We start from the raw sequence: 15,880 nt of genomic DNA, 5'->3' as shown, positions 1-15,880 counted from the left end.
TGGATGACTCAGCTCAACGCCAGCTGGCTGGTCTTGTTTAGGTTTGCCAGCTGCAAGCTGGACTTGTCTGAGCCTTTGAATCTGAACCCTGCTAGTTTCCTACTGAGCTAATAACCCATATTACAGTGGCACTGATGCAGTCTCCTTTCTGGGGGAGGGAGAGGAGCTCTCTGCATCTGTTCAAAAGAAAGGCTTTGTGCTTTGACTTTGGCAATGTTGTTCCTCTCTGCATTTCACAAGCTGCCCTAGGATATGCAGACTGTGAGTCCTAGGGCAGGCAGACCTGAGCTAAGCCTATTCTCCCTTAAATCAGGGACTTTCCCTGAAAATGCTGCTCACATGTTTCTCATCTGACTTGCCTATGTTTGCAACATGTGCTGAAAAGCTTTTCCACTCTATACAATCAAGTTTTACACACAGCTTGTGCTTTCAATGCAGGAAAATGTTTCCTTCAGCTTCTTACTTACAGATTGGTTTGTGAAGGGTGGGGGGAGGCTGCACATTCAATTCAGCAGCAGAAGTGAGAAATCAGATTGTATGCAGGGATGGTATGAGGAAATAATGGTCAATCTGTATATAGAGAAATGTTTAGGCATGCTCCTACACATCTGTGATACTGTAGATGTGGAGGAGCACAAGGTGTTTGTAGTAACTTCACTCCTCTGCACTTCTTGTGTTAAAGATGCTGTTGCAGCTATGGTGGAGTGCAGCCATAGGGATACCACAGAGGTCTGTGTGTTCAGCAGGACCCTTGGTATAACCATAAATAGAATGGGAAGGAGTTCAAAAGTTTCCCCTACCCATAATGTATGCTTCAGCTGGGAAGGATAAAGACGTTTACCCAGAGAAGCACGCCTGTCTGAGAAGTAGCATCTGAAGCCATAGCCAGCTTGAACTGCAGCTGGAAATCTTGCAGCAATGTGACGTGCTCCGTTTCCTGCAGGACTAGCAAGACGTATTTGGAAACCAGCACTTCAGAAATGAAAATGGTAACTCATTACTTGTGCCATATCTACTGACTGGGGAGGTGTCCTCAGATTAGGGGAGCTGTCAGGCCACACTCGTGTCCAGGAAGCACATGCATGCACCCTACAGGAAGCTTAACCTGACATCCCACACAAATTGGCTGAGCAAAGTGATCTCTGCCCTCTCTTTACTTATTTATATTTTTAGTTGACTGCATAATCTGGCCCTCTAGAAAGTCCCTTCAGGAGGTCACACAGCTGAAATAATAGCTAATGATTTTTAAAAAATGATTTGGGAGTTTTTAAATACCTTCTTCTTCCTTTTCTTCCCCCCTCCTCGGTCCCTCTTTAGCAAACGCTCCTGAGTCATTCCATTGGAGTGCTGGAAAAGCATCCTGATGGATGTGAAGGAAGATACTCCTCTTCACGTGTTTGCATGTTGCCCCCAAAATGCTTACTACTGAGATAAGAACACTAGCTGAAATGAGCACTATCACAGCAACCCCAGGCACTATACAGAATTGCTGTCTTTACTTTTCTTTCCAACAGTATATCTATCTCCCTGCTCCGACCACTTCACTTGTCTTCTTTGTTTCTGGCTGTGGGATGTGCTTAAGTCCAGGAAATAGGGCTGTCAGGTTTCTCCAGTACAAACCACTTCCATTTATTAAGCAAAGGAGTTGGCTTTATTGCTTTCACTGGAGCTGTGCCTGGTTACATGAGCTAGATGGTGACTGTAGCAACTGGTGGTCTGTATCTGTCTGGGGAAAATGCATGCACTCAGCTATGGGGACTCCCTGAGTGACCAGGGGATCACCTCTGATACAATCAGCACAATTCTACTTCTAGGAGACCAGAGTGGGGTTGAGGCCCAGGTAAGCTGTCTTGTTGGCTGAGGATCCCTTCTAGGCACGAGAGAGCCAAGGGAGAAGCTTGTGGGCTGCCTTTCTAGGAAAGGGAGCTATGATCTGGCCTAGGCACCAGAGGATTGCTTGCTCACTGCAGTAAAGGTGGTAGATGAAGCAGCTTTGCTGTTCTGGTCTATGGCATCTCCATGTACTAGGTTCCACTCTCTAGGACAGGAGTAATAATGCTGCCCTGCCCATGTGGAGCAAAGGTTTGTGTTCACGCAGCAAAGCATTCCAGTATTTGTACAATCACAGAATGGCCTGGGTTGAAAAGGACCACAATGCTCATCTAGTTTCAACCCCCTGCTGTGTGCAGGTTCACCAGCCACCAGACCAGGCTGTCCAGAGCCACATCCAGCCTGGCCTTGAATGCCTGCAGGGATGGGGCATCCACAACCTCCTTGGGCAAGGAGCCTCCTACTACAGGGAGCTATTCTGGTGGGAAGTCTTTGGTTACAGGTGCAGGGAAGTGGTGGTTGATGTCTGTGGAGATGGCCTGAGGATGCTGCAGTAACAGGACATACACAGGGTCTGCTCTGCACCAGCTTGTGACTTTTCCTGGACTTCCAGTTGCACACCTAAGAACATGCAAATGTTGCTTAATCCCTCTTCATCTTGGTCTTGCACATTACAGCTTAAAGAAGGTTTTCAAAGTTATTGAAAAAGCTATGAAATATCAAGAATCTCAGGCGTGGACATAGGGTGGTATTTTCTAAAGGGCTGAGGAAATTCAGTGCTCTTCAAACAAAAAACATCAACTCTAAAGGGTCCCTACACTTCTTAACCTCACCTTCCAGTTCTAGTCTGTCCAACACAGAGTGTGTTACTTTCCTAATAACAGGCCAGAGGAAAGTGATAGTGACAGTCTGAAGGCCGAGTTCTATTGGGTGCTCTGGTGCAGAGTGGGCACCTGCACACAGTGAGGATGAAATAATTTTTTCATGCTCCAGCTTGTGTTTGGCCATGTTAGTCCTTTCCTTTGCTGACAAGACACTACAGCCTATGTAGCGAGGCAGCAATCTGCTCTGGGAGCAGTCTCTTCATGTTAGCTTGCTGTCTGCTCAGTCTCAGCCTCCCTCTGTGACACAGCCCAGTCCAAGCTGCTCTTTTTTCCTCTCAGCTCATTCTTGGTCCCCAGGGTCCTCTGCTTCCTCTGCTCATGGCCTCCCAGGCTCCTCCTGCCCTGCTGCTCCCTTGGCTCTCCTTGCTCCATCACTTGCTGTGGCCAAGATAAGAGCAGAGGAGATGAGAGCAGAGGAGATGAGCCCCATTCTCATTTCATGTTCCCCCAGCTTTGCTTCATGTTGTTCCTTTACCCAGTTTTGGGCTCTTCGCTGGTGCTTAGGTTCAATACCAGCAACAGATATGTGAGCACACAGGCTCCAGCAGCTCTCTGTAACCTCACTGATTGCACTTCCTAATGATCTTCCCTCCCAAAAGCAGCATGAAATCCTCCCCCTTTTGTGGTGGTTCCCACCTCAGAGGAAGCTGACAACAGCTCACTGGAACTAATGCCCTGGGAATGGCTCCCATCCCACCACCACTGTCACCTGCTCTGGTTACCTGCAAAAAGGTGAAGGTCTTTCCTGAGATCTCATTGCATTTTTCAAGAAGGGCTGCAGCAAGAAAGAGAATCCCACAAGTTTTATGTCTTCTTGTTGCAGACAAATACCAGTGTCTGAGGATCTACATCAAAAGGTAGAAAAGGAAAAAGATAGGGAAGGGAGGGTACAGAAATGCATCTCTGAAAATGCCCACAGTTTAGGAACACTCCTGGCTCAATAACATCTGGTATGCAACCTACTTTCCTTACTGCACCAGAAACCTCTCTTGCTGTTACATCAAACCTTAGCTTTTCCTTATTGGCATTTTCTTGAAGTTCTCTGCTGACCAAAATGGTCCTTTTTGAATGCATCTCCATTTCCACACAATCTTAGGTGATTTGCAAACCACAGCACAGCATCCTCTGACTTACAACACATCTCAATATTTAAGGAAAGTCTGATTTATGCTTATGATAAATGCTTGCTCATCAGTTTTCATTTAGATCACCGCAACTGTTGGGACTATAAAGCCCTCTTAGTTCCCCTGGTGACTCTGCATGGTTTTGCAGCAATTCTGATTTAACTGAGTCCTCGGGATGGCTCTGGCCCAAATGAACTCCTCAATATCTTTGTGTAGAATTCTCCTGATGGTACCCTGAGATCAGCAGATGCTGGCCTTTCTCTTAACTCCCACTCAGTGCCTCAAATCCCAGGGAATGCTCTCCTTCCGCTGATACACCCTGTGCTTTGAAGGCAGAAATAGAGACATTCAGCAAGATTGCAGGGGTTTGCATGGTTCAGCTGTCTTCAGTATTTTTGCAAGGCTTCCCATAGCTGAGGTAAGGGCACCACAATGCACGCATGGCCCTCTGCAGAGCTTCATCAACACCAGTGCAGACACATCCTGCATGCACAGTAAGACCTCTGCTCTGCCTGCCGTGCAGCTAATTCTCTGGTAGGTCGGTCAGCCTGCATGCTACGCCTGTTTGCAATTATGCAGCAAGCTTTTTTCTTGAATTACACACCTCAGACATGTTTTACATTCAACCTAGGCTTCCAGACCCCCGGAAAGAAACAACTAAACTGCCAGTGGGCAGATAATTTGAGACTGCACTGGATGTCCAGGCAGCTTCAGGTGCGAACTGCTCTCCCCTACAGAGTGGGTGCCCTTGCCTCTTGGACTGAAGTTTTATGACTGTCTTCAGCAGAAGCATAGTTTGGACTGTATTTCCTTTTCTTTTGTTCCCTGTTGTGCCCTAAACTCCAAGCCCAGCAGTCTCCTTACGCTCATTTGGGACATGGCTGCTTGTGTCCGCTGCTCTCTGCGGCCTGGAACCATTCCCAGGGAGCAGCACAGCCTTCATGCATTGTGTTCTTCATTATCACTCATTCAGGTCGCTTTCTTTTTGCTACTAACCCCACCAAAGATTGCTGCTATTCTGACTCTGGTGAGGGTATTTTTGTTCTTGTTTATTTGTTTGGCTGGCCAGAATGCAAAAGGTTAAACATTTTGGAGAACTTTGTTCTGTATTTACTGCTGAGGTAGGTTTCTAAATCAACAGTAGGTCCTTATTGGAGTGACTCACAGCACTGCTTAACCTCTTTACTTCCGTTTTGTCCCTTTCTAAATCTGAAGACACATCTGCAATTTAGATCTCTGAGCAAGGAGCTGTGAAATGCATACAAATTGCTGTAGATAGGCTTCTCAAAACGGCCTCAGTGCAGAGCCATTTTCCATTTGGCAGCAGTTGGATCCCCCTGGGAAAAAGCACCAAAAAATACAAGGGAGTGGATGGATAATCCATGCCGAGAGGAGGACGGGCTGCTGGGGGCATGGGGCGGGCAGCAGTGCTGAACCCAGGGCTTGGCTCCAATGGAACCAGAGTGTTGCTTTGTGCAGGTCCCTTCCCTCCCTACACACTGCATGCAGAGCTCCGGTCTTGTAGGGGGGGTTAACAAGGCTGGCAGGCAACAGAGGCACTAAAAGCATTGGCATTGCTTTGCAGAGGGGGAAATGCAGGCATCAAGCATTAACAAAAATTACACAGGCAAATTGTATCTGAACCAAGAGTAGGTTCGACTTTTACTCTTGATGACCAGAGCCCAACCACCTTGTGGCACTTGGGGCACAGATGTGCACAGCTCACATCAAAAGCTGCATCACAAAATGGGCTATAGCCAGAGCAGATGGGTGAGAGGGCTCCTTCACCTACTTGCATCTCTGTAATCCACTGTCAAGTGGGACATCCCCTCTACCTGCAGCTGAGCATAGGATTACAGGGAGCTGCAAGGCTCCAGAGGAGTTTTCCTGGTGTTCAGACCACAGATTGCAACATCTAGCATGCTACAGATTTTTACTTGCACAGCAGGGCCAGTCCAGAGCGATCTTTCAAAATATTGGTTATTTATTGATGCGGATGTCTGTAATAAAGAACTGAAATAAACTCATAGTTGTTTTGTCTGGAGCTGGTCTTAAGTCTCCTATTGAGATGAGAGGATGGTGCAGACTTTATTGCATACATGGAAAAACATACCAGTGCTATGGAAATAATGAGGTTTTTAACAACACCAACAGAAATGCAGATTTTCTATATAGGAAGAGTGCATTAAAGAGCCTGAGTGCTAGCTAGTTGGTACACAACAAAAATGTTACTTCCAAGAGTGTGAGCTACAGCATTTGCAGCACAGCTTGTCTGCGCCTGCTGCGCTGATCCACCAAATGCCTTTGAACAGAAGCTTCTATGAAGTGTCAGCAAACACTTCTCAGAGCATCCCCTTGCAAGGCAAAATGTTTCACCCTGAGTTGCATGGCTGAGAAAGCAGCAAACAGCTTCTGGTGCCATTTGGTACCGTGACCCTGAGCTAAACAACCTATAGGACTGCACTGATGCCTGCTGCAGAGTGTCCTCATTGCTTTGCACAGTGAGGATGCCTCTGGTTTGCTCTCTGTTAGGTGTGCCCTTGGAATGCAATCTGTGGCCCACCTTGCTCTTTCATGCAGTGCATCCTGCCCTCTAGTGCCAGCAGATGCTGAGCCAGCAAGGGACCGGGGGCTGCGCTGTTCACCTGTGCTATCACACACCTTTCTGAGCCTGAGAAGCTGCTGCCTATGCAGCAGGTAGCTGGTTGGTTTCTTTGTGCATCACCGAATTTGTGTAACCAATTGGGCACCCTGTGTCCCTCTTCCCGTTCCCAACACAGCAGGGAGGATGCTTGGCATGGCACGGTGTGGGTAGGGCTGTGGGCACAGATTCTGGAGATGTTTTCAAGGAAAATGGGTTTTTAATGGCACACAAAAGCACACGTAGCAGGCTCCTGTGAAAGGCAGCTTTGGAAGCCAGGATGTTGTTTGACCATGACCTAAAAATCTTAAACGCCACATTGTGAATGTATAGAGCAGGGATACCTTGAAATAGGTCTCTTGGTTTTGCCCTGAAGGAAGAACAACTTTCTGTTTCTGTTTGAAAAGAAATCTGAGAGTGCTCCATTACATTACAGTGTAGAGGTTTCACCCACAACGATGATCCGTATACTCTCCCAAGTCACCTTCCATCGCATTAACTTCAACACCCCGTCCAGGAAACACTTCAAGATTTGTAATGCATCAAAACCACCAGCTAAGAACCTGTGCTGAGGCACCTGCTCCCTACACAGAGCCATGCAGCACAGGGTGGAACCCTCTGGGTTTTCGCTCCATTTCCTGGGTTATTTTGAGCCATTAAGACGGCCTCCCCTGGTGAGGGAGCACTGCTGCAGCCATGTGGAGTTTTTGTGCACAAGCAGAAAGCAGAAAAAGTTTGGCATAAGCGTCTCTCCTCCTCCCCTGTCCCCATTGCCTTGGAGCAGACACTCACCCTCGGATGCTGGGTTTTGGGGGAAGGAAAAAAAGAGAAGAAAACAAAGCAGCACGCCTAAGAGGTCACCCATAGTTTTCCTCTGATGCACGGCGAGGCGCGAGTGCTCGCGTAGCTGTTAGGGTGGGTTTGTTTCTTTAAGGTGTCTCCCAAAGGGAGGATCAGTGCAATGCAATGTGGCAGCTATGGTAACTCCTCTTGGCTTTCAGCACAGCCCGAGCTGATCGCACAACTTGCTAGGGAAGAAGGTACAGCTGTCCAGGCCTTGGCAGTGATCCTTACCCTCTGCTCGCTGCCAAATATTGTTTTTCTTTCTTTCTTTTTTTTTTCCTTTCTTTTCTTTTGGTTAATTTTCTGTTTCCTAAAAAAATGGAAATCAGAGGGGCAGCTTCATCTGCCTCTCAGCCCCCTCTAATGTCTTCTGGACCCAGATGACTGCGGGAAGGGTTGTGTGGTGATGCTCTTGGGAAGGTCTCTGGGTGTCTCTTCAGTCTGAACCTGTGGTGTGGAGTGTCAGAAACAGCCAAAAAACCCTCATTCTGAAACATTTAACCATGTGTATAATTTTAAGACCATGCCCAAAATACATAACAGCTGATGGGCAAAGTGGTCAGTGTAACCTAAGAGTAATTCCAGGGGGCAGGCTCTCTAAAAAAGAGGAATTTTTTAAATTTAAAACAATACAAAACAGCCAAGTGTTGCTAAAGCTGCGTGTGAGAAGTCATATGGCAGCATCTAAACAAAAGATTAAGGTCAAACTGCGCTGGGAAGCAAACGGACCACAGCCGGCTCACACAAATGGGTGAAGTTATGGGGCTGGGAAACAGCACAGTGTGCACACATGTTAAATTATCACAAGAAATGTTGGTCTCTAGGTTGTGTTTAGCATTTCCAATGGGAACACTGGATAGGATCATCCTGAGAATCTTTTCTCTTGAGGCTCCAAACCGGCTGTTCCGAGCCACCTCTATGCTCCAAAACTTAGTGATGATCCTGTGTCTTCTCTATGGGGAAGGTGGTTGGAAAGCAAATGCTCAGCTGTGCTCCAGCAATGAATGTTTCAGATATAAACAGTGTAAAAGAGGTTATTTACTGCTGGTAGTATCAGGCACTTAATAGACAGCCCTTCTAGTGGTGAAGGATGAAAATCCTCTCACAAAACATCTGCTTGTTCAGCACAGAAAACCCCACCGAGTGGGATGAGCACAGAGATCGCAGGCTGGTGCCTGAAGCATCACACTCCCAATGACAGATAGCATAATGGACTCGGCAGAATGCTCCTGTTATCTATTGTGTCAAAATAGACATGAATGTATTGTATGAGTACTTTGTTTTTTGTTACGATGGTTGCACTCAGTCGGGAGCCATTGCAGAGGATGCCTGCTCTTCCCAAAGCATCTCCAAGCGCCTTGGCAAGAAGTGGCAATACTCTCTCGAGCTGGCCCTCTGCTTTTCAATAGCATTCCTACCATTTTCCAATCTTCAGTCTCCTATGCGTGTGCTTGTGGTTGATGCCGATCTCGCTGCCAGATTAATTTCATTAAGGAGCTAATCAGCATGGGAGAAAACAAGCCAGGTGCAGAAAATGGCCACGCTGGGCAGCAGGGATGCTGAGGAGCCCTGACCCACAGTGAGTCCTGCTTCCTGCACAACAACCTCCCCCCGCTCCCTCCAACCCCCCAAATTCTGAGCTTTATTTAAGCTTGAGCACCAAAGTGTGATTTTTAAGGCAGCCCACACAGCTTAAACCAAAGGTATAATCACATAAATTACTTCCTGTGGGTTTTTTTTGATGGCTGAATTCATCCCAGAACTAATTTGTATGTTCTAAAGCCCACACTTGGCGTGTCTGGTATCTCCTAAAGGAAATGGCAAAGCTGCTTCTTGCGGGTGACAGTTAACAAAGCAAAACTATCTTATTAGGAATTCAATTAAAGCTAACACAGGCTTACTGGATCTCTTCCAGCAAATATATATCATGCTGAACCAGCCGACATCTGTCTCTTTTTTCACCTCTTTTTCTGTTTTCCAAGCTGTGGTTAAAAGATGGAAAGGAAAAGAAGATGGGAGGAGAAGGAAAGGGGAGGGAGAAGAGGGACGGTCGTTCATTTCCAGCTCACCCTATGGCATTCTGCAAAGGGGTTGTTTTCTTTTCGATGTCTGATGGCTTTGCAAGCAGTGCGGGACACGGTCTGCCTCGCTGCTGCCTTCCTGAACAAAATGTGAGCGCATTCCAAGATGCCAAAGTGTAGAAGCCAAAAAGTAATCCCAAATTATGCGATGTGATGGCTGTAAACCTCTTTGAAACCCAGATTTAACAGTAGGACTTCAAGAGTTGTTGCTTGTTAATATTTCTATTAGGAGACTGTATAGGTGGTACTGCCTTCCTGCAGGGAAGGAGTCCCATTCACACCCTCCTGAGCACTCGCATTCACCTGGTGCTGCTCCCTATGATGTGACAGCTCAGGGTGACATATTGTGGAAAAAAATCACCGAGAGTTCCCTGTTTTAACCAGTCTCCATGCAATGAAAGCCCTGCTTTAGCACAAGAAGAAAGCTCATCTCAGAGAGCCAGCACTGCACCCACTGCTTACAGTGAAAATGTGACCCAGCAGTGACTGGGAGACTGGGCAGAGCCCAGCAAAGCCAGGGCTGTGTGAGGGAGGCAGTGGAATAAGAGTTTATCCAGGTTGGGTTAGCATGGAAGTGGTTACAGGGACGAGGATGGGGTAAGGGCTGCCATGCTGTGATTTATTGGCTGGCTGAGTTAATTTGTTGTTTGTGTACGATTAGTTGTTGCTGCTGAGTGGTCATCTTCTACAGCTACAAATCTAATTAAATGCCAGGGTGCCTAGGGTATTTTTTTTAATTTTTTTTTTTCCCCAGCAAATATTTCTACTGTTTTAATCCTCAAGAACTAATCATTAATTAGAATGATGGTGCTGGCATCCAGCTGGAAGATTTGATGGTTTTCCTCACTTCCAGATCTGCCGAAGAAGTAAACCATGAGTGCTGGTGCATAGAGCCCCTTGGAGTGACACTGAGATGTCTGATGGCATCACCCGCTGTGCACAGCAGCGAGGTTGCTTGGAGCCAGCTCAGAACCTGGCCCAGCGTGGTTTTCATGGCACAGAAAGGTTTGGATCAGCTTTCTCCCCCTAATCTTCTGCAAAGACTGGAAAAACAGTGCCCAAATTGTGTGCTCCCCCCGAGCGGCGGCAGTAATTTCCTGGCTGTGTGTAGAGCTTGCTCTGTGCTCTGCTTTGTGGTGGTGCTCCCCAACATGCTCCCCAACCAGGCTATTCCTACTGCTTCACAGCACGACATAAATGCGGGAGATTTCAGGCTCGGAGATGTACTGAATCACGTGGAAATGTTTCCCAGGCTGAAGCTATAAAAATAATTACATTGCTAGCAGGAAGAAGTGACAAGAAATGCCCCCGAAAGAGATTTAATCTGGGGCCACAGGATCTGTCTCATCGCTGCTGCGATCTGCAAGTCCAATGTATTACTGCTACCTCTAACTATGAAACAAGCCCAGCAAACACCAAAAGGGGAATGCAAAGCGAGGTATTCAGAAAGCATTGCAGTCCCTTCCCCTTTGTTTTAACGATGAAGCTCTGTCTGCTCTTAACATCAGAGATACTCTGCGCAAAAGTGAGGACAACTGATTTGGAGACAAATGAGGACCACTTAGCAGCAATGCGTGCCTTTGCTGCTTCCTCAGCGACTCTTCAAGGCACATCTCTCCTGATAAGACGGACAGCACCACACTGGTTCAAATGGATTAAATTAAAATATGCCTTTACTGCTCCTCGTAGCAATCCTTCAGTTTTAATCCAATGCATCACTCCGCTATGCCTATTTCTAACTCCTTATGATCAATAATTAGTTTATGTGGCTGGTTTGCAATTTGCGTGTCTGCTCAATGGAGGATTTTCCTCACATCCTCTCTTTCCTGGGGCTCTGAATTCGAGTGCTTTCTGGCTGACTGCTGTGTGTTTGCTGTTCGCTGCCCGACAGATTTATTCTTTCCCAAGAAATGACACGAACGTAAACAGAAGACCCAAAATGCATTTTGCTGAGCTTTTAAATGTACTGAGATAAAAAAAAAAAGACCCAGACCACTTTAAACCTATCAATGTAAATACCAAACTTTACAATCTTTCCCGTCAAGGAAATATATTTACATTTTCTAAGGATGCTTATAAAAAAAAATAGGGCTTTTGGGACAAAAAGGGCTTAGCTCCAGTGTCACAGCACCCCCAGCTAACTGTCCTGCTCTCATAAACCGTAGAATGAGCTTGTTCCCAAGGCCAGCAGAGATAACATCTGTTTGCTTCTTTAAGGACGAAACAAAATAGGATGCTTGCGTTTTATACATTTTATAAACAGCAGTGGAAATCTGCAAGAGCACCAGTACCAGGCATGTGCTATCCGTGGATTCTCCAAAGCAGACTGATGGCAAAGGAGCTGTGGCTGCAAGTGTCAGCCCAGGGATGGCAAAGTGCTCACAGGCTCTGAGGGGAAGGGAGGGCTGCTGCCAGGGTCCCCTTACCCACAAATGTGTGGGCTCTGCACTTAGCTGATGCTCCCCGACATCCGACTGGACATGATTTTTCCTACCATGTGGAATAACGGGAAAACCTACTTTCTTTTCTCCCTTTTTTTTTTTTTTTCTTTTCTTTTTTTTTCTTTTTTTTTGGTGGTTTATAGCACTGTAGGCTTTCCAAGGGCAAAGGAAAAGTTGGCTGCAAGGGAAGGGACACAGGTGCTGGCAGTGAGGAGGGGAGGTGGGAAGGAAGGCTCACCGAGTCCCAAGCTTTGAACATCTGCTGAAACATCCAACTGCCTATACAGTGATTGAAGCGCAGAGCTGCGCCTGCTTCTCTTGGAACTACCAGAGTGAGCTGCCTGTAATTAGGGCCAGCAAGCAGGAAAACCTCTCTGGTCCAGCAGTGAGCAGCAAGGACCCACTGGCACTGACAGCGGCCAGGTGGCATTATACCAGTTCCCAAGACTCTGATTTTCTAATAAAAAATCTCCTCTGATCTTTGCAGCTGGATGACCACCTCTTCCAGGACAGAGCCTTTCCTCTCCTACATCTCTCAAACCCATCGAGATGGAGGATGGCAGAATGGGGCTCACTAATGGATGCCACACTCTTCAGTCCCAGGAGAGGCTCCCAAACTCAGATAGCCATTTCTTACACTTTCTGCCATCCCCTGTTGTCCCTAAAAATACCTCTGCTCAGGACGGGCACATGCAACAGACTATGCCACGCCACCCGGCTTTCTGAAGCGTTTCTTGAGGATCTCATCAGGGCTTTTTATGCTGGCGGACATAATTTTTTGTCACCATAGAGGACAGAATTTGACACCGCACCGTGTTACACCAGGCCATTTGTCAACAATGTTTTCAACAGTTCAACCGCACGCGTGTGCACGCATACACAGACACAGGGAGGAAGGCTCACGGGGAGCTGGGGGGTTCGGGGTGGCCATGACCCACCCCCCCCCCCAAGCATCCAAGTGCTGAGCAAAATCAACTGCTCACCACCAAGATGGGAGTGGGGAAGGCATCGAGTGTGAATTGACCCCAAAGAAAGCAAAAATGCGGTGGGATTTGGGTTGACATCATAGGTTTTCACGCAGCCCAGAAATGTCTCTCCCCATTTCTTTTATCCAGGGACAATCTCTGAGCATCTGCATACAAAGCCTGCCTTGTCGGAGCGTTGTTAACAACATTTTCACTGACAAGGAGTCTGAAGTGGGGGTAGAAAAACTCCGGGTTTGCCACTAATGCATTGAACGATGGAGAGGAATGGATATATATTAGATAATAGGTTTAAAAAAAGCCATTGGCTAATGGCAGCACATCGTTTAGGAAACAACAGAATTAATGCATTGTTCCATCACAGCACTTTAGTATTCAGCCAATCTAAACTGCTGAAGAAATATGTGTTTGGGACATTTTACATCTGTTTTTGACAAGGAGCCTGGGTTTTGCGTATGTTTTGTTAATCTATTTGCTGAAGCCCTTTTAGCCAGATTAGGATGGGAAAAGACACTCAGTTTTACAAACAGAGAGCTTGCACTTCTTAAAAGTGACTCGGCTTAGGCTTCTCGCAGCTGAAATCGGGGCACAGCCATGCAAAAATAGCAACACTTGTAATAAAACCACGACAGCAGCATTACCTGCTTCAGCAAAGCCAAACAACAGGCAGGGCAAAATGTGCAATGGGCAGAGCAACTCATTTTCAGCCTGACATTTTGGAGGTCTCTATGTGAGCGAGGAGGAACTTTAATTACAGCCCCAAAACACAGGCTGCATTAGGGCGCGAGGGAAGCGCCTGCTTGAAGTGGTTTTTAAAATGGTTTCAACCCTTTTGCACCACCCGTAAGCCCTGCTTGAGCCCTTTTTCAAATAACATCCCATGGCTGCGTCAGGATTTTAAGTCAGCCACTGATCACCGCTAAAACAAAATGGGTTTGCCTTGAAAACCTTGTCCAGTGGGCTGGTGGGGTAAAGCTTTCCTCCCGTCTTCGAGGAGCTGCTCCTCCAAAGGGTGAAATTATTGTATTTCACATCACCACGTTGCAAGGGGTAAATTTCCCTTTGGAGCTGCTTGCATCCTGCAGAAGCAAGCAGCGTGTGCTGGGCAGAGGGGGATAGCAGCTCTGCTTCATGTACCGAGCCCTGGGCAGCGTCGGCCCCGCGCAGAGCGATTGACACAACGCAGAGCTGCTCGCCTTAATTAGCTTGGGATGAGAGCGTAATTAAGAGCTGTTTGGTTTTGCTTTACTTTCTGTTCATTCCTCCCCAGATATTACAAAGGCGACATAAAGAGGAAGCAGTTTTCTTGTCGTGGAAAACGATGAGGAAGAGTTTAGTTCCGAGAGTAAATCAGAAACTATGCTCCAGCCAACAAAAGCCCAACACCAACCTCTGTTTGACCGGCACTTTGAGGAAGGGAAACTGAACCAGATGAAAATTTCCCCAGGACTCCTCTATCTTTGTTTGCGTTTATTGAGGGAGGGGGAAGGGGCCCGGGGGCAGCCGACATCTGCAGCTCGTTTCTCTTAAGAAAAACCCAACCTGGGCTGCAGCGGGACGAACTCGTCGCCCAGCCGCAGCAGGGTCCTGCGGAACACCTTGTGCCTCCAACATGGGGAGGATGCAACCAACCCAGGGTGCCTGGGGCGCAGCCACCCTTGGTGTGCTGCAGCAGCTGGTTCGGATCCCCTTGTCAGCCTGTCTTCCAACTCTTCCCCAAAGCAGCCGCATTCCGGCAAACCTCATGCAGCGATGCTTCCCCCCTTCCTTGCCCCCCATCCTCACGGAGCAGCGAGACAACGGTTTTCCCAACAACAACTTGCCATGTATTTGATAGTTTGCCCGCACGGGACCTTCTCTTCTTAAATTCCCACAGGTTTGGCCCCTCCATCCTCACGTTCCCATCCCGGTGTCCCCTCGCCTGCTCGCCCCACGGTTCCTTACCCTTTGGCGGCTGTGCTGGCCTCGTTCCGGCGGTGGCTAGTGTGAGGCTGACATGGACCATGCACCCTCCATCCTCCAGACTGAGAAGGCATAACTCAGCCTCTCGTGAGCCACGTAACTACAGCTCGTCATCTTACTGTCCATCTCGTCGCTCTGTAGCACCTGGTAGAGGAAGTCTATATACCGTGCTGCAAGCTTGAGGGTCTGGATTTTACTGAGTTTGTCAGAGGGCAACGTGGGGATGATTTTCCTCAGGGCGGCAAAAGCTTCGTTGAGCGACTGAGTCCTCTGCCTCTCTCTGACATTGGCCAGGATCCTCTGGCTCTGCAGTTCTTCATAAGACTGGGAGCTGGGACTGGACTTTTTTCCCCTCTTCCCTGGGTTGGGGCTGCCATCTTCGCTGGACTTCTTACTGTATCTTCTCTTCCTGCCAAATCTCTTTGGCTGCCTTTCCAGCTCCTCTTCACTGGTCCCCAAGCTATCCACAGGGGAAACAGGAGAACTGGAGCTTTCTTCCATGCTTTCTGCAAGAAGGGGAGGGGAAGAGCCTTTCCCCCCCTCCTTATGTTATGTGAGTGTGTGTGTCTTAAATGTGCTTTAAATTCCTGAGACAGATCCTTTGGAAAAACAGGAGGATTTTTTTTTTTTTTTTTTTTTTTTTTTTTTTTTTTTTGCTGACCAAACGTTTTCCAGGTTGCTTGAAGGGCTCTTATTTCAAGGACGGAGTTGTGCAAAAAATTGAGGTCTTGGAGAGAGGAAGTTATTCTAACTTTTTGGAAACTTTAGCTGAGCTCAGTTGCTAAATAGTTGTCAGAAGTGAGGGAGGTGCGGGGCTCCCTTCTGATTGGCCAGCCAGGTCAGTGGGAGGAAAGCTTTTCCCCTGCTAAACTTTCACAGTTTTATGTTACACTTAACTAAAATCTTGGGAAAGCACCTCGAATAAAAGATAACTTGCGACCACCCCCACCCCTGCCCCGGGAGGTACTCACTGTGCCGCAGGGTTGGGGAGCACCCCACAAATATGGGGATTTGGGGAGGATCCCCTGTCCCACTGCACTGTGCTTTGTTCAAGTTCCTCTGCTCCCTTCCCTGTGTGCTCCCCAGGGTCC

At 47.6% G+C, this 15,880-nt stretch overlaps 1 protein-coding gene across 3 annotated transcripts in view; it reads right to left on the bottom strand.

Moving 5' to 3' along the window:
• The window catches only part of TWIST2 (twist family bHLH transcription factor 2), a 36,615-nt gene extending 21,043 nt beyond the window's left edge, over positions 1-15,572 (bottom strand). For 2 of the 3 annotated variants that reach the window (XM_003207357.3, XM_010713210.2), the window contains exon 1: positions 14,772-15,572. In XM_003207357.3, coding sequence (XP_003207405.1) covers positions 14,808-15,290 — 483 coding nt within the window. In that variant the 5' untranslated portion in view covers positions 15,291-15,572 and the 3' untranslated portion in view covers positions 14,772-14,807. Of the gene's footprint in view, positions 1-3,436; positions 3,560-14,771 lie in introns of all 3 variants that reach the window. The other variant, XR_014884284.1, reaches the window with a different exon arrangement.
• Between the last annotated feature and the right edge of the window lie 308 nt (positions 15,573-15,880).

Source organism: Meleagris gallopavo, chromosome 7, assembly GCF_905368555.1.
Source record: "Meleagris gallopavo chromosome 7, MGAL_WU_HG_1.1, whole genome shotgun sequence".
In the NCBI taxonomy this organism is placed as follows: domain Eukaryota; kingdom Metazoa; phylum Chordata; class Aves; order Galliformes; family Phasianidae; genus Meleagris; species Meleagris gallopavo.
The sequence above is the reverse complement of the archived record's forward strand: the minus strand, read 5'-3'. Positions and strand labels throughout refer to the sequence as shown.